Here is a 20,099-nt window from a genome sequence, read left to right on the forward strand (position 1 = left end):
GAGGCAGGGTTTCTCTGTGGCTTTGGAGCCTGTCCTGGGTCTAGCTCTGTAGACCAGGCTGGTCTCGAACTCACAGAGATCCGCCTGTCTCTGCCTCCCTAGTGCTGGGATTAAAGGCGTGCGCCACCATCGCCCGGCTCAAATTCTTGAACTAACTGTGGAAAGATACATGTGTGTGTGTATGTGAGAGAGAGAGAGAGAGAGAGAGAGAGAGAGAGAGAGAGAGAGAGAGAGAGATACATCAAGCAATAAAATATCAAATGGTAAAAAGTGCTGTGAAAATAATAAATCAAGATAAAAGGAATTACAAAGTCAGATACAGTGATGCTTACAACAATTTCAACACTTAAAGAGTATCCTGAGTTCAAGGTTATCCTAAGCCACACAAAACCGTGCCTCAACCCACCCAGCTCTTCAAAAAGACACACATAAATGGGGAATTGTGTACATTAAAATGGTAAGTTAAAACCTCCAGCAGATGAGCCATTTGGAAGACTTGAAGGAAATAGGAAAGCAAGCTATATGAATATATGAAGATATTCTACACAGGATGGCAAGCAAAGGCCTTAGGCATATATTCAGTCATTGAAGAATTTCTGGACCAGCAACCTAGCTCGGTAATGGCACTTTACCCCCAAGCCTGACCACCTGAATTCACTTCCTGGGACACATCCCATGTAGGTTGTTCTCTTACATTGTTCTGTACCTCCACTCGCATGCATACACAAACATGCAAAATTTTAAAAGGAAGAATTTCTAAGAGGCATCAGTGATCCTAGTTTGCAAATCATTTAGTGATTTTTTTTTAAATCTGAAAGCTATTGTTTTTGATCTAATGTTTTTAATTAATTCTTTGAGAAATTCTTAAAATGTGTTTTGATCACATTTACTTTTAGTTCCTCTTCTTCATATATTCCAGATTGACTACTACTTTCCCTGCAACCTTGTTCCTTTAAAATATATTAGCTTTAATTTTTGAAATAACCCTTTGAGTCTTTTATTTTGATGTTCCATAACATTGCTTTTTGGCAGTGTTCAGATAATATTTAAAAGGATTATTGCTGTAGCATTTCTAGTGTGTATGTGTGTCTGTGTCAGTGTAAAGGCCAGAGGTAGATGTAATCATTTCTCTACCTTCTTTTTTACACAGGTTTTCTCACTGAGCTAGAAATCACTGATTGAGTTAGACTGGCTACCCAGCAAGACCCCAAAATCCTACTGTCTATCCCTAGCACTGAGATTATGAGTATACTTCTGCTCCCAATTTTTTAAAAATGGATGCTGGGAGTCTGAACTCAATCTCTGTGCTTGCGCAGTGAATGAGCATGTATCAATTTAGCCATCTGCTCATAACCTCTTCTGCATGTTTAAGTAGGGGATATTTGAATTGTTTTCTCTGAAGTTGCCCAGGCTAGTCTTAAGTTCCTGAATTCACAGGATCCACCTGCTCTAGCCTCCAAGCAGCTGGGATTATAGACCTGCTATACCATGCACAACTTAATGAGATGGTTTATAAAAAGTTTTCCTTATAAATACAAGTCTTGAAAAGCTAATCTACAAGGAAGATATGTATGTCATGTTTATTGGTTTTATTCTAAGCAAAACGTGTTGTTTTTAGGCTTTTAAAATCCACAAACTTCCTTGTTTTTATAAATATCTCATTACTTGATATTCTTTGTAACCTAACAGTAGTTTTTAATGAGAATTTTTTTTCTGGTACGTAATAGTTATGTGGATACAGGAAACTAAAACTAACTCATTTTCTTTAAGAGGTAGCTCCCCCATTTTGTTTTTACTTTTGTTAACTATATTTACCTGAAAATATTTAGTGGATTCAATAGTGAAAATTCACTAGAATAACCTCTAATGAAATGTGAATTATATTGTAGGCTCAAACGGAGAGTGACCCAGAACTGGGGAAAGAAAGGTATGTTGCTTTTAGTTCTTTTCTTCCATTTTTGTGTATTGTTTAGGCATATCTGATTCTTGAAGTAACTTTTCTCATATACAGAAAGTTCCCATCCTGTTGGGCCAAAATTATCTCAGGGCCTGTACCTCGAGGCCTGTAGAACAGAAAAGCCTGGTTCAAGTTCAGGGCCTATACTTGGAGGCCTGTAGGACAGAGAAGAGCCTGGCTCGAGTGAGGATGAGACAGCAAAAACTAGGTAGACGCCCCTCCAATCAGAGGGAGGATTTGGGTGCCTCTCATTTGTTAGAGGTACCCCCACATCACAGGATATCACTTAACATATATAAGCTGACACAGTAACAGACTGAGTTCCTCCTGCTTTGAATCGACTCCCTATTGCTTCTGATTGTCCTGCTTCATGGGGCTGCAGACCGGGCGGATCGCCTTTCCCTGGGGAATAAGGAGGCTCAGGAAGCCTAGCAACTGGCACCCAACATGGGGCAACTGGTCCCAGGGCAAAGCAGTCTTCAAGGTGAGTGGGACCCCACGATGGATAACGCAACTTCAGGGAGGAGACTGGCGAGGAGGAGCAGGAAAAGGTTGAAGATCGGGAGAGGTCTGAAGAATCCAAAAGTAACCAATTAATCAAAAGAACGGGAGAAAAGGAGACAGACGAGTAAAGATCAAAAATGGGCGCAATTTACTGACGAGCCATTCCAGGAGGAAGGAACACAGCAGGCAGAGGCAAAGACAAACAAAAAGAAAGTAGATATTGCCTGTGACAAAGAGTAGCCGCCTCCTTATGCCCCCACCTGCCTTGGAAAGGATAAAATGGGAGAGGGGAACGGGACAAATAAGGGGCTCCATCCTTGCCAGGAGGAAATGAATATACCAGTCTCTTGCAGGAAAGTGGGGTGGAGCCTCCTGGTGATACTTACGCCCAGACCTATAAGGCTAAGGTTTATAGACCCCAAGCCTTCCTGGCCAATGCCTCCCCCCCATCACCCCCTAGTCTGGTGTCCTTGGGAATATAATGACCTGAAAGAATTGAGGAAGGCAGTGGCCAATTATGGCCCAACTCCCCTTGGGCCATAACCCTTCTTCAGGAGGTAGCCTACCATCCGTTTTGTCCCCAAGGACTGGTATGATCTAGCTAAGGCCACCTTGTGGTGGGGGGACCCCGATAAGTTAAATGGACAGCCTTCTTTAAGGAGGCCTGTCACAAAGGACAGAGTTCAATAAGCGGCCGACCCCCCAATTCCCATCACTTATTCGGTAGTAACTGGAACAGGGGAAGGCTTTTCCTCTGGGGTCCAATAAGCCGGAATTGTGGTTCTGTATTGGGACCAAGTTAGACAAGCAGGCCTGGAGGCTTGGGCATCACTAGAGGAGGGACCCACAGAATCACCTATTACTGGCATGATGCAAAAACTGGCAGAGCTGCTTCTAGACTTTATTGAGAGGAAATTGCCCCCCCCCCCATGGGCTTAGAGACCAATTTACTATGCTCCTAGTCTGGGAAGGTATGAACCAAGATACTAGGATGGGTTGTGCTTGCATTAGGGAAGGGTCCATGAGTCAATGGGTTGTGGCATCGCAGAATGTTGGGACCCAGTCACATACCAACCAGACTCATGTGGCGGCCCTTCAGACCCAGACCCAAACTCTAGCCTTTTCTATTATTCAAGGCAAACACCTGGGAAATATTTCTTATGTGGTCATCTGGGGCATTCTAAGAGGGATTGCCTACAGAAGTGCAAAAAGACCTAGCTGTGGAAGCGACCCCCTCTGTCTCTCTGCCCTAGCTGCCACAAGGGGTACCATTGAGGCTCAGAATGCTGCTCCAGAATTGGTATAAATGGGAAACCCATCGCAAATCAACCTTTAAACTGGTTGCGGCGGGGGGGGGGGGGCTTCCAGCCCCCTTAATCTAAGGAAGGAAAGATGCACCTTCAGTTAACTGGGCCATTCCAATGGTAGAGGGGTTCCGGCCCAGTATGACTATGATCATTGGGGGACAAAGACTTCAATGCCTGAAAGACACAGGAGCTGACAGGACGGCACCTCAGAAAGGAAAAGGTTCCTACCAGCTGGGGTCTCATAACCGGGCCACCTATCATGGGGATTGGGAGAAGGTCTATGTCCCAAGAAATGGCCAGTTCCATAACTTGGGTGGGGCCAGACAGAGACAAAGGAAAATTTAGGCCTCTGATCTTTCCAGAGTTATCTGTGGACCTCTGGGACAAGATTTGTTAGGCAAATGGATATTGTTATTACCACTGACCACCTAGCCTTTTATGATAAAACTGAGCAAGGTGCCATCAGGCAGACCCCTGACACCTGGATTCACCCCCAAAAGTAAAGGCCAGTGTCCCCAGGGTCCCCATTAGGTGAATACCTGGTAAGCTGGTATGGGTAGAGCAGTGGCCATTACCTGAACTTAAGATGCTCAAGGAAATCACCAGAAAAATCTGCTTAGAGAAGGATGGATAAGGCCCTTGATGAGCCTCTGGAACAGTCTTGTGTTTGTGATATGTAAACCTAATGGGACCTGGAGAATGCTACAGGACCTGCGAACAATTAATTCCCAAATGGAGCTAGTAGGGGCCCCATTTAGGGGCTTACCTTGGGTCCCAACAATCCCCTCCCAGTTTCACATCACTGTAATTGATCTAAAGGACTGCTTCTTTTCAATTCCTTTTCATGAGGAGGATTGTGAAAAGTTCGCCTTTTCCATTCTTACACTTAACTCCTCTCAACCTGATGAGAGATATGAATGGACTATTCTTCCACAGGGAATGGCCAGTAGTCTGGCCTTTTGCCAACAATATTTGTATAGTATCCTCTCCTTATTTTGACAAAGATAATACCCTCTTATAATATATTTATATGGATGATCTAATAATTGGGCATTTGCGCTACAAGAGGTCCCAGAACCCTGCAAACTCTATTCAGACAGCTCTTACGTGGTGAACCTACTGCCACACTTGCCCTATGCCTATAAATCAAAAAGGGGGAGAAGTCTTCCCCCATCTACAACTGCAGAAGGCTTTATTAACCATCAATATTTTAAATTTTCAAAAATCAGGTAAACAAAATAGATTCCAGAAACACTGGAGATCCCTACCAATGACGCCCTGCCTAAAGGTTAGATGGAAGGATCCTCTCACTACCCAATGAAGGGGCCCAGATCCCTTGTTGACACAGGGCTGAGGATATGAATGTTTCTTCCCAAACGGGAGACGCCTATATGGCTGCCCGCTTGTAACTTAAAATTCCTGCCTCAGGACAACGGGGAAGACCAAGATGACCAATAAAGAAAGAAAGAGATTATGGTGAACAGCCCTTAAATTCAAACACAAGAAAAGAAAAATAATCATTGCCCAAGAGGAAATTAACCCTTGAGGAGAGTGGGGACCAAGGTCCAAGCAGCAAGCCCCCACCAACCACCGAAGGTGTCGTGGGTCTTGTCAAGTGCTGGCATGGGAGGGATCCTAAACCAGACTTCTTAGATGACAAAACCCTGAACATGTGATCTGACCTGATGTTTGACTTAGGTGATTTAGCACATGGGAGCTGGGTTGTTGGAGTCTGGATTCAGGGGATCAAAGGGAGACCTAAATGCAGAGGCTTTCAGGGATACACTCTACCCTAGGCATCTTACCCCTAATGAGCCTGGGTGTTCTCACGTCCTTAGGAGACATGCCCTCCAGCAGATACCTTTTTATGTATGCCCAGGAAGCAACCGGACTGCCTCAACTATGCGGGGCAGCTCATGATTACTATTGTTCTTCCTGGTTATGTGAGCAGACTGGCTGAACAAAATTAGAAAAGACAGAGACTGCATTATGTTATTTACAAAAGTCTTTATTCCTTAGCAAGGGTAACCTTACAAAATAGGAAAGGCTTGCTGTTTATGGAACAGGGAGGAATTTGCAGAGCACTTGGGGAAGAATGTTGCTTCTATGCTGACAATTTGGGGATAGTCACAAGAATCCTAGATGAGTCAAGACGCCCTATGAGACCTGTTTTGTTTTCCAAAAGCTGAAGCAAATATTCCAAAAACAGATACAACAGGTACATGGCCCTTCAAGTACATTATGGTAGGCTCTATACATCTCATCCCAAGGATGAACTCTCAGTTTGAGGGTGTCCAGGCTGAAACTCCAGATAGGGGTGTCCCTGAGGCATACTCTCTCCTCGGTGGGCTATTCTGGCTTGGTGACCTGGGTAGAGGGTGGAATATAAAGCAAAATGGGGAGATATTGGGCCAAATTATCTCAGGGCCTGTACCTCGAGGCCTGTAGGACAGAGAAAAGCCTGGCTCAAGTTTGAGCGAGGATCAGACAACAAAATTAGGTAGATGCCCCTCCAATCAGAGGGAGGATTTGGGTGCCTCTCATTTGTTAGAGGTACCCCCACATTACAGGATGTCACTTAACATATATAAGCTGACACAGTAACAAACTGAGTTCCTCCTGCTTTGAATCGACTCCCTATTGCTTCTGATTGTCTGGGCTGGGAATGGGCATTCTAGGCTGTGGTCTGCAGAAAGGGCAGATTGTCCTCACTTTTCCCTGGGAAATAAGGAGGCTCAGGAAGCCTAGCACCATCATACTTGTTCCTTTTGTTTATGTGTAAAGTTGTTGTCATCTTACTTTTGGGTTCTGTTTGGCCTTAGGGTTTGTTTTGGTTGGTAGCTATATTTAATCTCATTCATGTATTTATTGACTATTTAGAGAAAGAGCATGTATAAGTTTGAATTACATACAGAATTGTCACTTCTTTATGCTTGGTAAACACCCTGGAGCAGTTTAATCCATGATAAACGTGACGTGCTCTTTGCTAGCGTGTTGTGTACCACAATAGTAAAATACAGTTTACGTACTCTTAAAATTTCATTAACTTAAAAGTATAATTTTCAATGTAATTTTTAAAGAGTTGGTACAGTTTTAGAACATTTAAAGTATGGAATGGGAACATTTGTCCAAGAAAAAAAAAGTACTACTTTGTGTCTACTATGAAAACTTAATTTTTAGAGTCTCTTCAAACTACTGACTCACAGATTTGTTTTAGCCATGGTGTTTACTATCGATTACTATTATTTATTAGTCTATGTTTTAAGGTCATCTATGTTTGAAATAGCAATTTGAAAATGTTTAAATAAAAAGGTATTTATTTGATTCACAAACTATTATGGATTTTCTTATTAACTAGCATTTTGTAAAATCAGACTATCCTAGATTGTTAATGATCATGAGCATATTAAAATACATTGGTAACTCATAAGCAACATTTCTGGGTTGTTGTGTATGTCAGTCCATACTTTTAAAAAAAGTTCATCTTTCTTTCTTTTGTTTGTTGGTTTGTTTGTTTGTTTTTTGAGACAGTTTCTCAGTAGCTATGGAGCCAATCCTGGAACTAGCTCTGTAGACCAGGCTGGTGTTGAACTCAGAGACCTGCCTCCCAGGGCTAGGATTAAAGGTGTGCACCGCCACCGCCCACCTAATGGCTCAGCTGTTAAAGGCTAGGCCCACAACCAAAAATTTAAAAGTTTATTTTTAAACCAATAGCATTCACTTGCAAGTCCACAGAGAGCTTAATAAATAACAGTGTCACATGTAGGTCCTATGGACAGACCTACAGTTTTCTCTGTTGGTCACAAGAAATAGATTTTCCACCAAATTTGTTTTTGTGTATTCTATTTTATAAGATTTTATCAAAAACAATGCTTGTTGTCTATTTTTTGTCTTTCTTCTTTTCAAGACTTAAAATATTGACATGTTAACAGTTTCTAGTCTTGTTAAATTGATTTTTTTAAAAACTTCCAATTTTGCTCTCACTTTTTTCTGACTTGTATTACAGAGAAAAAATAAGAATAAAATTATGTGGGATATAATCAGAGTATACAACATTACTTTTGGAGTAAACTTAAACCAAAAAAAAAAAATGGTGGTCGTGTTTGTTTTGCTTTAAAAACAACAATAAAAAACTAAAAATTTTGTTGAGTTTTTTAAAAATGTGTTTGCCAGTTCATCTTGAAGTGTGATTCTTTTGTTTCTAATTAATGTAAATTCTAATTGTAGACTGCTTAGAGGAGATTTCACATTATAGTTTAGTAATAACTTACATTATCCTTCATTCTCCTCATGCATATCCTACCTATGTGCAATTTGATTGTCTTTAAATAAGGATGCTAGATGAAATTTCCCTTATTCATTAATATTGATAAATACCTGGTGGAATTCTCAAATAAATATTAAATTTTGGTATTGTTAAATCTCATCCTAAAATGTCTTGAGATGTGTGTGTGTTATGGTGTCATCCTTTATGCTCATGCCTAACTTCTCTATTGTATGCCTTTTGTGAAATTCTCAATTGGTCTGATTGGGAGTAGAATATTAGACACCTGTGTACTTTCTGGAATTGTTTGTGTGTTGTTTCTCAGAATGTAACTGTTTTCTTTTAATCTCTTAAAAAGAAAAACAAAAATTGCCATTTCATTTATGGTATTAGTGTCATTTATTTGACCTCTCAGCGGCATTCCAAACTAAATCAACTTTGAAACTTTCCTTCATTCTAGCCAATAAACAGATAGTTATTGTTAAAACAATTTCTATAGAAAAAATACTATAATTCTTAAAGACTGGTACACAGTGAGGCTGGAAAGGTGGCTCAACAGTTGAGTACTTGCTGTTCTTGCAGAAAAGAACCCAGGTTTGATTATCAACACCCACATGGAGGCTCACAACTGCCTGTGGTTCCCGTTCCAGGGGCCCAGTGCTGTTTGTCCTCTGGCCTTCGATGTCCTCTTGCACTAACATAATGCACATAAACTCAAGGCACGAGTGTGTGCACATACATACACACAAATTAACAATAAATTTGTAAAATAATTGTACAGAAGTACGAAATTGAACCATCTTTACAAACAGGCCTGTGTTCTGTTTCAAATGTAGAGCTGCAATAGTTACTCTTTGGCTGAATGATAATAAGTATTTATAAATTTTAAATGTGGTAATGAGAAAGTCTTGTAACATCTTTCAGATGAGATTAAAAAATCTTTGTGTTTGTTCAGCCTCATAAATGTTTCTGTGTAGTTCAATTTATCAATTTTTAGGATTAATATATAACTCCGTAATGAAGCAGGAGTTCGAGTTTATTCTTTATTATTCATATGAATCTTATAATTTCAAAAGTTTGTATTTTGAGAAATATCCATGTAACTATGAATGTCATGGTTATTTCTTTGTCCTATTGTACCTGACCACAGATTCTACTTTAGTTCCAAGAATTTGGGACACCTAATATGAGCCCCTAGAATCTTCAGTGTTAGAGATGTTAATTTCAAATAGAGTATTTCAATATACTGCGTATTTTACACAGAAATTAGAATATATTATTATTAGGATCTATGATTCCTTGGTGTTTATAAATTTCTCATAACTTACAGTTATTCTTCTGGGAGAACCAGTTTATTTATTTAATGAAATGACTAGACCCCAGTGGGGCGCAGTTAGCACCTTTTCCAAATCTTTGAAATAAAAGTAACATCTCAGGACAGAGCTAGACATTATCTGGTATTGTGAACTAAAGCATATGTGGCCATCCTCTGAGAAGCATGTCAGAGATGAAAGCTTATCCTTTCCTTTATTGGAAATAAGAAAACGAGTTAATATTGTTACGATGTGTTAATGTGATATGATCACTTTCTAGTGTCTTTCTCTAGTCCGCTGCTAGTAACAAAAGTATGGGAATGTATTTTTAGACTGTGTTAGACATAGTCTTCAGAAAAACTCTTTTCTTCCAAGACAACTTTTGATGTACAATGTTAATTTAAAATAGTTTATTTTGGGTTCTGCTTCTGTGAACATTATTGAATTATAAAATTATAGACTTTGTGGGTTTGGGAAGACCATGACATAAAATAATTAATGCCCATTCATTTTCTCCATTTCTTCTGAATAATCAAAATATTATATAATAAATGAGTGAGCAGTTTATGGGTATTTAGATTGTATGTTCATGTTAAGGTGGTTCTAACAGTTTTGCTTATGATTGTAAATCTCCAAAAGCTATGGAGGTCCTTCTAAAGAAAAGTTTCCTTGAAGTATTATCATTCATAAGCACATTTTTTTTTGAAAATTAAAAGTAGGTCTTTTATACCAAAAAAGGAAGCAAAATTGTTAAATGGCATTATCCTCCATAGCAATCCCAATTTTCTTTTTATGAAAATTCATCTGTACATTTTTTAATTTCCATGAAAGGATCACTAGCTTTATTGTAGAACTGTGCACATTTTGTTTAGTTGCTATGTCATGATTATAGAGCCTAATAATAATTTGAGATCTTTTTGTTCAGCCTTTTCAAGTCCAAACACTTAATTTGCACTTAATTTGTAAAAGGAAGATATCAACACTCCTAATTTTGTTATTACTTCTTTTGAATTAAAAAGATGGATGATCTCTTAGATCTTTCACCTTCTGATTTCCATCAGAACATCTTAGCCAGTTTAATGTTGATTGGCTGGATTTCCCAGTGCTTAGTATTTGTGCATCAGAAAACCTTTACAGTTGGCATCAACAGGATTATTTACAATGGTTGAATTCTCATCATAGTTTGATTTTTGTTTGTTTTTGTGTTCTTTTTGTTTGTTTTTAAGTACTTTTAGCCCTGACTTGAAAAACAGTCCTGTTGATGAAAGTGAGGTACAAACAGCAGCCGATAGTCCCTCTGTTAAACCTAGTGAGATTGAAGAAGAAACTACTTGCAATATTGAAACAGAAACTTCAGTGCAGCAGGAAGAACTTGGTAAGGAAGAACCCAAACAAGTCTTGTATGAGTCTGACTTTGCAATTGAAACACTGGACCTGGAAGCTCAAGGAGCAGAGGTCAGCATAGAAATTCCTCTTGTAGCATCCACTCCAGCTAAAACTGAGTTATTCAGCGAAAATATGGAGGAATCTGCCTTAAATCAGCAGATATACACCAGTGACTTTGTGAAGGAAGAGACAGAAGTTACAAACCCTGAAACAGAATTATCAATATCTGACAGTGTCTTAGAAGAAAAGAACATCAAGGGAATTCTAGAAGATTCTCCATCTGAAGCAGATAAATCATTTTCTGGAATTGCACAACCCACAGTAGAAGCCATAGCTGAAGTGGACAAACATGAAACTGTTTCAGAAGTACTGCCATCTGCTTGTGTTGCGACCCAAGAACCAGGAAGTTACATTGAGGATGAGAAGGTTGTGAGCAAAAATGATACTTCGGAAAAAATTAGCATGGATGACAAGCAGGAAAATGAATTCAATACTAAGGAAACCAGAATGGATTTGCAAGTAGAAACAGAGAAAAGTGAGAAGAATGAAGCTGACACGTTTGTAGAAAAATTGGAGAAGATTATAGCAGCAATAAGAGAAAAGCCAGTAGAAAGTGCTGTAATCAAGGCAGACCCAAATAAAGGAGTGGGTGAGAGCAGTAATCCTGATGAAACTGGTAAAACTAGTGTGCCGACTGTATCAAATGTATGTAATAGTAAAACAAGCATCAAGGCTACTGTGGTGTCTTCCACTAAAGCAAAAAATACAACTTCAAAAACTGAAAGTCAGAAAAATTTTCCAAAACCTGTTCTTAGAGATCAAATAATTGCTGAAAAGAAAGTTTCAGCCAAGGAATTTGGTTTGCTTAAAAATACCAGATCAGACTTGACAGAAAGCAACAGTAAATCCAAACCCACTCAGAGTGGTGTTAGCAGAGGAAGGATCACAGCCCTTCAGTGCAAGGATTCTAAACTGGATTACAAGGACATAGCAAAACAGTCTCAGGAAACAGAGACCAAACCTCCCTCCATGAAACGGGATGACAGCAACAATAAGGTGAGGAGAGTAGAAGAATGACTCGTGTGTCTTTGCAGTTCGTAGTTCTGCTATAGCTGTGAAGTAGGAAGTGTAGTTTTGGCTCATAGTTTCATCTCTTCACTCTAATCCCAAGCTCCTGTTTCCCTTTCTGAAACAATTCCATTGATTTAAGCCGGTAGACATTTGGAGTGTTGAGCTCAAAGTTCCCATTTATTCACATGCTTGGAAAGAAAGTCTTACTTGGTCACAAATGTGGCTGAACTAAAATTTGGTCAGAAATATAACTGATTTAAAGGAAAGGTCTGTAGTGGCTCCTAGGATGATGATTTGGATTCTCATTCCTCTAAAATTGAAGCTTTATCAGTTCACTGAGCACCTACTTAGACATTGTGGGCAAAGACTTCGGAAACTGAATTTAGCTCTAACTTTTGGAGACTGACTGTGCCTATACCATTAAATAATTATTGACTTAGTTTTATATACTTGCTAAGTATTTGCATAATTGACCATATTTGGATATTTGTTGATTATCTTTTCTCTTTTTTTAAAGAACATTAATAATCTGGGTATAAACTGTTTTTCTGTATTTCTTAATATTTTAGGCATTGGCTTTGCAGAGCACTAAGAATTCTAAAAGTACTACTGGTAGAAGTTCCAAATCAAAAGAGGTAAAAGGAAAATACCCACATTCTCTGTATCAGTCCTTCCATAGCAATGCCCACCTATCTTACATACTTGCACTTATCTTTTCATAGTTAACATGGAAGTTGAGAGTGAAACACACAGGGCATAGGATAAGGAGTGAAGTGCTTCTTGTTGTATTCTGGTGTTGTCACTGAGGTAGACTAAATAGTTTTCTTGCTGTGTATACAAGTAGTGGGTCATTGACAGCATACAAAATCCAGAAACTTACTGGAAATTTATTTACTCTGGTACCAGATTTAAAATGATTTTTTTCAAAAACAGCTATATTAGCTAATAAGTTTTAGTAATCTTTTCAGATAATTTTATCAATATAAATCTTTAAACTTTCATAGCATTTTATAAGTTAAAATACATGTTATATATAAGCTGATTGATATGGCTAATTATTTACCTTTTTGTTTGAGGTGCTTTTAGAAGTCTAGTAAGTAAACACTTGCTTGATACTTAACATATGGAATAGTAGATTCTTTTTATGTCAGTGTTTTGACAAGTGTTTTAAACGTTGTTTTAAAGTGTAAATTATTTTTTAAATAATTTGTGTGCTATATATGCATATTCTCACATGTATGTGCTCTTACATGGATATTAGAGGACAATTTGCATAAGTCACTTTTCTCCTTATACCATTAGTTCTTGGTATCAAACTCAGGTTGTTGGGCTTGGTGGCAGGCACCTTTTCTGACTGAGCTGTCTTACTAGTCTTATCACTTTGGAACCCTTTGAAATATAACATTGAATTTATTGTAGTCTTAGGAAATGGCTTTACAGAGAAATTCTCATGGATGATTTGCATATTAGTCTACTGTGACTAGTAATGCCTAGACAGTCAAAGTTCATTGTACTGATTCTTAACTTTCCAACAGGAACCATTATTTACATTTAATTTGGATGAATTCGTTACTGTGGATGAAGTCATAGAAGAAGTAACTCCTTCTCAAGCCAAGCAGAATCCATTAAAGGGAAAAAGAAAAGAAGCTCTCAAAATTTCTCCTTCCCCCGAACTTAACTTAAAAAAGAAAAAGGGGGAAACCTCTGTCCCTCACAGTGTTGAGGGAGAACTGTCCTTTGTAACGCTAGATGAAATTGGAGAAGAAGAAGATGCAGCTGCACAAGCTTTAGTCACTGTAGATGAAGTCATTGATGAAGAAGAGCTCAATATGGAAGAAATGGTAAAAAATTCTAACTCCCTTCTTACCTTAGATGAACTAATTGACCAAGATGATTGCATTTCCCACAGTGAATCTAAAGATGTTACTGTTCTGTCCATGGCCGAAGAACAAGATCTTCAACAGGAGCGCTTGGTAACTGTGGATGAAATTGGAGAAGTAGAAGAATCAGCAGACATACCTTTTGCTACTTTGAATTCGAAAAGAGATGAAGGAACTACTGTAAGGGACTCTATTGGGTTCATTTCTTCCCAGGTGCCTGAAGACCCTTCTACTTTAGTTACTGTAGATGAAATACAAGATGACAGAAGTGATTTTCATTTAGTGACTTTGGATGAAGTAACTGAAGAAGATGAAGATTCTCTGGCTGATTTTAAAAATCTTAAAGAAGAACTTAATTTTGTTACTGTGGATGAAGTTGGAGATGAAGAGGATGGAGACAATGATTCAAAAGTTGAGTTAGCACAAGGCAAAATTGACCACCATCCAGATAAAAAAGGAAATAGAAAGAGGAGAGCCGTGGGCCCAAAGAAGACAAAACTTGACTCTTTCTCCCAAGTAGGTCCAGGAAGTGAGACTGTTACAAAAGATCTGAAAACCATGATTGAAAGACCTACGGCAGGTAGATACTTGAAGTGTTCATTTTTCTGTTTCATGAAATTACATTTAAAACTGGTTTGAACACAGTGCCGCAGTAGGAGTAATATCATCGTGCTAATGTTCCTTCCGTAAGCCAGCAGTTATAATCACTCAAATTTTCCATAGAAACAAGTACAGGTTGCACACATTTCTCTTAGTTTGCAGAGTACAGGTTGTCCCAAGTTGTTATACCTCAAGAAAGGATGGCAAAACCAGGAAACAAACTGAAGCAGCCAGTGCAGAGCCACAGTGAAAACAGTGTGTATGAGTGGGGAAACAAGCTTTTAAAGAGCAGAACAGTGTGCATATTACACTGCCTCCTACTTCTGGCTTAAATTTGGGTTTAGAATAAAACAAGCAGGAGAACAAATTATCGAGGTACTATTCAACTATATATATATACTTTTAAGTTTGGGTCTCACTTTGTGGCCTGGAATTTCTTATATAGAGCAGGCAGTTTTGAGCTCGTAGAGATCAGCTTATGTCTGCTTCCTGTGTTCTGGAATTAATGGTGTGAACAACCACAGCTGGCAGATGTTGGTCTTTTGAGATGAGGTCTGACTGTAGCCCTTTTTGGCCTGGAACTCAAAATGTTGCCTTGAACATGAGATATTCTTGTTTCCCAGGTGCCAAGATTACAGGTGAGAGTCACATCTGGCATAGTGTAATATTTTGGTTGTTTGGAATAATAGAGCAGCTTACTTGCTTGCAGGACATGAGAGAGACAAAAATAGTTTCCATTAAGAAAACTATGAACCCAGTTGACACACTGTTATTCAAGTCACTTTTATGGGTGAATTCAAATAGTAGTTTATTTTGTTTCCTTAGATGTTACAAATGAAATTATTCAATGTATTAATGAATACCTACTTTGTAAAGTTTTTAAAAAAGAAAGAAAGCTAGGTCTTGTGTGCTGCATGCCTTTAATCTCAGCTCTCAGCAGAGGCAGGTGGGTCTCTCTGGGTTCAAGGCCAGCCTGGTCTATAAAGCAAGTTTCAGGACAGCCAAGGCCGTTGTACAGAGAACCCTTGTCTTGGGTGGGGAGTGGGGGGAGGCAAAACAATAACAAAAAAGAAAAACCTTGAAAATTTTAACCAGACTAATAATGGAATACTAGGAACATCTCACTGGATTGATAACAATTCAGGGGAAAATGTATAGCCACTCTGCGAAAAGAATAGGAAGGAATAATTGTTCAGAACACAAATGGAAACATTTTGAATGAACTGCTTTTTAAAATTCTAAGGGGCGCAGTTAGGAGCACTGGTTACTTTTTCAGAGGACCTGGGCTCAATTCCTAACACCCACGTGACAACTCACAACTGTCTGTAACTCCAATTCCAGGGGATCCAACACCCTCACACAGACATAATTCAGGCAAAACACCAATGCACATAAAATAAAGTAGATTTCTTTTTTTTTTTTTAATTTTCGAGACAGGGTTTCTCTGTAGCTTTTTGGTTCCTGTCCTGGAACTAGCTCTTGTAGACCAGGTTAGCCTCGAACTCACAGAGATCCGCCTGCCTCTGCTGAGAGCTGAGATTAAAGTGAGTGATTAAAGGCGTGCGCCACCACCGCCCAGAAATAAAGTAGATTTCTATTTAGGAATAGGTTTCTTGACCGGGTGTGCTGGCACATACCTATAATCCAACACTCAGCTTCAACTGCATAAGCAGGTTCCTGTCTCAGAAATATAACAAAAAGCCATTCTCCCCAAATTTAGGTAGTTTTTAGAACAAATATTAGAATTATTAGATAGTTTAATATGTTAAATTTAAAGCAATTTAAGTACTGTTATTGGAGCAATAAATTAGGCTTTCTTTTTAAAGCTAAAACACCAATGAAGAGAGTTAGAATTGGGAAAGCATCACCCTCACAAAAAGCTGTAATGGCAGAACCAGCAAAAGGCAAAGAAGCCTTCCAAATGAATGAAGGAGGTAAAGGGGCATTTTGGGTGGGGAAGAAAACCACATAACATGAGATGATGGTAGAAGTTTCATAGATAACCAGCCAAGAAACTGGAAAGGTGGAAGACAGGTGTATAAGATCCTTCTTTCTTCATAATTTAGAGAGGTTTTGGAACAGTGACACTAGAACAAGAGATATTTGTGGAAATTACTCTCAAGAGGCATTTGTGACTATGTTACAGCATCAGAGAACAGTATTCTATTAACTGTTTTTTGTTTGCTTCCAGGCAGCCAGCCAGTAAATTAAATAGAATGTCTGACCATCACTAGTAATATTTAAGTTGATACAAATAAGGAACATGAACATTGTCATACAATATATACTTGTCATTGTATCCAATATCCTCCCTGTTGTTGGCTATAAATATAATGGCTTTAGCCCTATTTCTTGTAAATCCATTGAATATATCTAAACATTTACCCATTTACTTCTTAGACCAAGGAATCATTATTAACTAAGGTGTAGTTCCATGAGTTTTAAGTTAGTTTTAGAAACCAGAAAGTATCCAACATTACCGTCACAAAGTCTACAAATTTATTTTAAATAGCTTCATGTTTTTCCTTGAACTTTTTAATGACTTTAGTTGAAGAAGCTGAATTAAACGATTCAGAGCCTGATGAAAAACGCAAGAAGACCGAAGACTCTCCTGTAGGCAAATCAGTGACAGCTGATGTGCCGGAAGGTAAAGTAAAATGATACTCTTCTTTCTTGTTCCTCTGAAATAAAAAGTGAACAAGTTAACCTTGCTTGGTATTTTGAATACAGCATATCTAGGTTTTCTTTTTTTTTAAATCTGTCATGAATATTTTTATTTCATTCTTGAAGGCTGGGATATGTATGCTTCCTTTTTTCTTTCATGTACTTTTAATTGCTGCCATGATAAAAACTGATTTATACTTCCCCAAGCAGAAATTCCAATTAGGCAAAACAAGCTAAAAAGCTTCCATAGCAAACTTTCGCCGTGACCACTGAGCTGAGTCGAGAATCTTCTAGTTGTTCAGCAGCTCATCATTCTGTTTTCCCATCTTCTACTTTAATAGAGTATTTCTAAGATGTTTGTTTTCTGTTCTCAGTTTCTTCAGCCTGCAGGACAGTAGCATTCTGGCTTCTCTGGAGGCTTTGGAATACGTATTACATATTCTTAAGTAAAGATATATATTCTGCTGGGAGATTATAACCAAGTGGTAGAGTACTTGACTAACAGGTTTGAGGCCCTAGGTTCAATCTTTGAATTTAGATAAAGTGATTGACATACTGTTGGTGGATTATTCTCTTTCTTCTTGTTTTCTAGATTTGGACTTCCTTGTTCCAAAGGCTGGGTTTTTCTGCCCAATTTGCTCCCTCTTCTACTCAGATGAAAAAGCAATGGCAAATCACTGCAAGAGCAAACGTCATAAGCAAAATACAGAGGTAACGCATAAAAATGCCACTGTCTTTTGATTTAAAGAGTCTTCCCAATGTGTGTGTTCATTTTTCTTTGTGAGAACTTAGGTATTTATTCCAGTTCATTGGTCTTAAGTCCAAAATCCCTGGTTTTCTACGTCATAGTATGTAACCCCACTTCTCTTCCTGGAGCAATAGCATTCTCTAGAATAGATTTGTAAACAGTAGTATCTTGTGGGCCTCCTTTAAAATATAAGACTCTGCTTATCCTGATGTTCCATTGCAAATCGCTGTGCATGTTCACATATTAAGATTTCTAAATTTGTAGTCAGAAGAAAATGTGTTTCTTAAACTGATTGAGTCACAGGCTTTCCTTTTTCGTGTGTATGTTTAAGGAGATACTGCTCTAGAGAGTTACTGTTAGCCATGGGAATCAGTAATTCTGACTCCTGGATGTCTTAGGTTGTTTCATGTATTCTTTGTATTGAACTTCTAAAATCCAAGCTAGTTAGTGGCAGACCTTGGGTTTCTAGCCAGCTTGTTTAATTTTATGTCTAATCCCTCGCATATTTTACCTTCTCTGTGTGCTTTTAACTTGTTATATCCTACTTTTTATCCCCCCCCCCCATTTAAAATCTTGCAACTGAGTCCAGATTTGGTAGCATACATCTTTAATCCCATCAGTCTGGAGGCAGAGGCAGGCAGAGCTCTTGAATTTGAGGATGGTCTACCTACAGAGTTCCAAGCTAGATGGGGCCATATAGTGAGACCTTGTCTTAGAAAAAAAGTTAAAATCTTGCAACTATTTCATATGGCACCTGGAATAATAGCCATACTGACTCTGGCTCTGTAAGGCTGCATGGCCTGCTTCTTTTCTGTGTCTTTGAAATCTCTCATTACTGTTTGCAACTTTGTACCTGAGACCTCAGCTGCCATTGTGCCATTGCCTTAATTACTATTTCTGTGCCCCTCCCAAACCTTTCATGCGGCCAGTTTTTCCTATCTTTTGGTCTCTACTTAAGTATTAACTGCTAAGAAAGGCCTTTGCTTAAGAAAGCCAACTCCAAAGCCAGTTGGGTAGCACACGCCTTCAGTTTCAGCACTTGAGAGGCAGAGGTCGGCAGATCTGTGTGAGTTAGAAGACAGCCTGGTTTATATGGTGATTCAGGACAGCCAGGACTGCATAGAAACTTTCTCACAAAACCAAAAATAAAGCGAACTCCATCCTATATGTACAAAAAGATGAACCTTCCTAGTTCCACAGTTACAGTTTTAATTTTGTGGTGCTTAAGGATTACATCCAAGAACAGACACATGACCACACTCCTTTATTATTGTTATAATTTTAGAGTGATTATTACCACCTACAGTGATTTCAATTGTTCTTCTCTTCAGTTCCTTTATTACAGTGTTAGCACTTGGGGAAATACCTTTTTAGTCTTGTCTACTACTAAATCCCCAAGCCGTAAACTCTGTCTGACATATCATTGACTATCAGAAGGATGATTAGTGAAAGGAATGAATGTTAATTAAGACACTGCTTTAGATAGATTCATTTAGGATTGCACACATAGCAAACAACATCTAACAAATGTTTCATATTGAAAATTGCTTTTAACAGAAGTTCATGGCCAAGCAAAGAAAGGAAAAGGAGCAGAATGAGACTGAAGAAAGAAGCTCTAGGTGATGGGAAAAAGAAGAAAATTCATTAGAAATTCATTTAGGGTCCAGTTGATTTGTGTATTTTTGTTATCATTTAATTTGTAATTTCTGTTTCAGAAACATATTCATGTTGTACAAATTTCGCCCTTGATGTAGAGAAACTGATGGGAAAAGTATGATGGGTTTGATTTTTATATCAAATCATCAGGCATGGAAAGATACCTTTTAGAAGTGTTAAAATAAATGTTGCTACTGTATATTTCAACACTTTTGTGTTTGTGTTGATTTGTAAAGTCTTGCTTGCCTCTAGTTACAGACAAGGCTCTTTTCTACAACCTGCGATTTAGGATATTTGGCAGTTCTTTATGTGTTACTGGAAGTAATAGCATGATGTGGTACTTTGTCTCCGCCTTCCATGTATACAGGCCAGATTCTTATATGTTCAGTTTTTTATGTTTGGCCAAGGTAAGTTTGAGTAAAGTACTGCTTCTTTTTTTTTTTTTCTTTTTCCTCTCTCTCTCTCTCTCTCTCTCTCTCTCTCTCTCTCTCTCTCTCTTCAAAGAGTTTGTAAGACAGGGTTTCTCTGTGTATCTCTGTCTGTCCTGGAACTCACTTTGTGGATCAAACTGGCCTCGAACTCACAGAGATCTGCCTACTTTTACCTGCCAGGTGCTGGGATTAAAGGTGTGTGCCACCTGGCTTAATTTTTTATTTTATTTTTTTTTATTTTTTTGGTTTTTTCGAGACAGGGTTTCTCTGTGGCTTTGGAGCCTGTCCTGGAACTAGCTCTGTAGACCAGGCTGGTCT

At 38.5% G+C, this 20,099-nt stretch overlaps 1 protein-coding gene across 8 annotated transcripts in view; it reads left to right on the top strand.

Annotated features, from left to right (window-relative positions):
• Znf638 (zinc finger protein 638) overlaps positions 1-19,557 on the top strand; it is a 142,326-nt gene extending 122,769 nt beyond the window's left edge. For 5 of the 8 annotated variants that reach the window (XM_026777398.1, XM_026777399.1, XM_026777402.1 and 2 more), the window contains 8 exons: positions 1,890-1,927; positions 10,572-11,787; positions 12,372-12,437; positions 13,338-14,262; positions 16,109-16,216; positions 16,831-16,929; positions 17,539-17,657; positions 19,252-19,557. In XM_026777398.1, the coding sequence (XP_026633199.1) occupies positions 1,890-1,927; positions 10,572-11,787; positions 12,372-12,437; positions 13,338-14,262; positions 16,109-16,216; positions 16,831-16,929; positions 17,539-17,657; positions 19,252-19,317 (2,637 nt within the window). In that variant the 3' untranslated portion in view covers positions 19,318-19,557. The remainder of the gene's footprint in view (positions 1-1,889; positions 1,928-10,571; positions 11,788-12,371; positions 12,438-13,337; positions 14,263-16,108; positions 16,217-16,830; positions 16,930-17,538; positions 17,658-19,251) is intronic. The other 3 variants (XM_026777400.1, XM_026777403.1, XM_026777401.1) reach the window with 2 other exon arrangements.
• Positions 19,558-20,099: the final 542 nt, after the last annotated feature.

The sequence above is a fragment of the Microtus ochrogaster genome, unplaced genomic scaffold (assembly GCF_000317375.1).
Source record: "Microtus ochrogaster isolate Prairie Vole_2 unplaced genomic scaffold, MicOch1.0 UNK62, whole genome shotgun sequence".
Lineage (NCBI taxonomy): Eukaryota > Metazoa > Chordata > Mammalia > Rodentia > Cricetidae > Microtus > Microtus ochrogaster.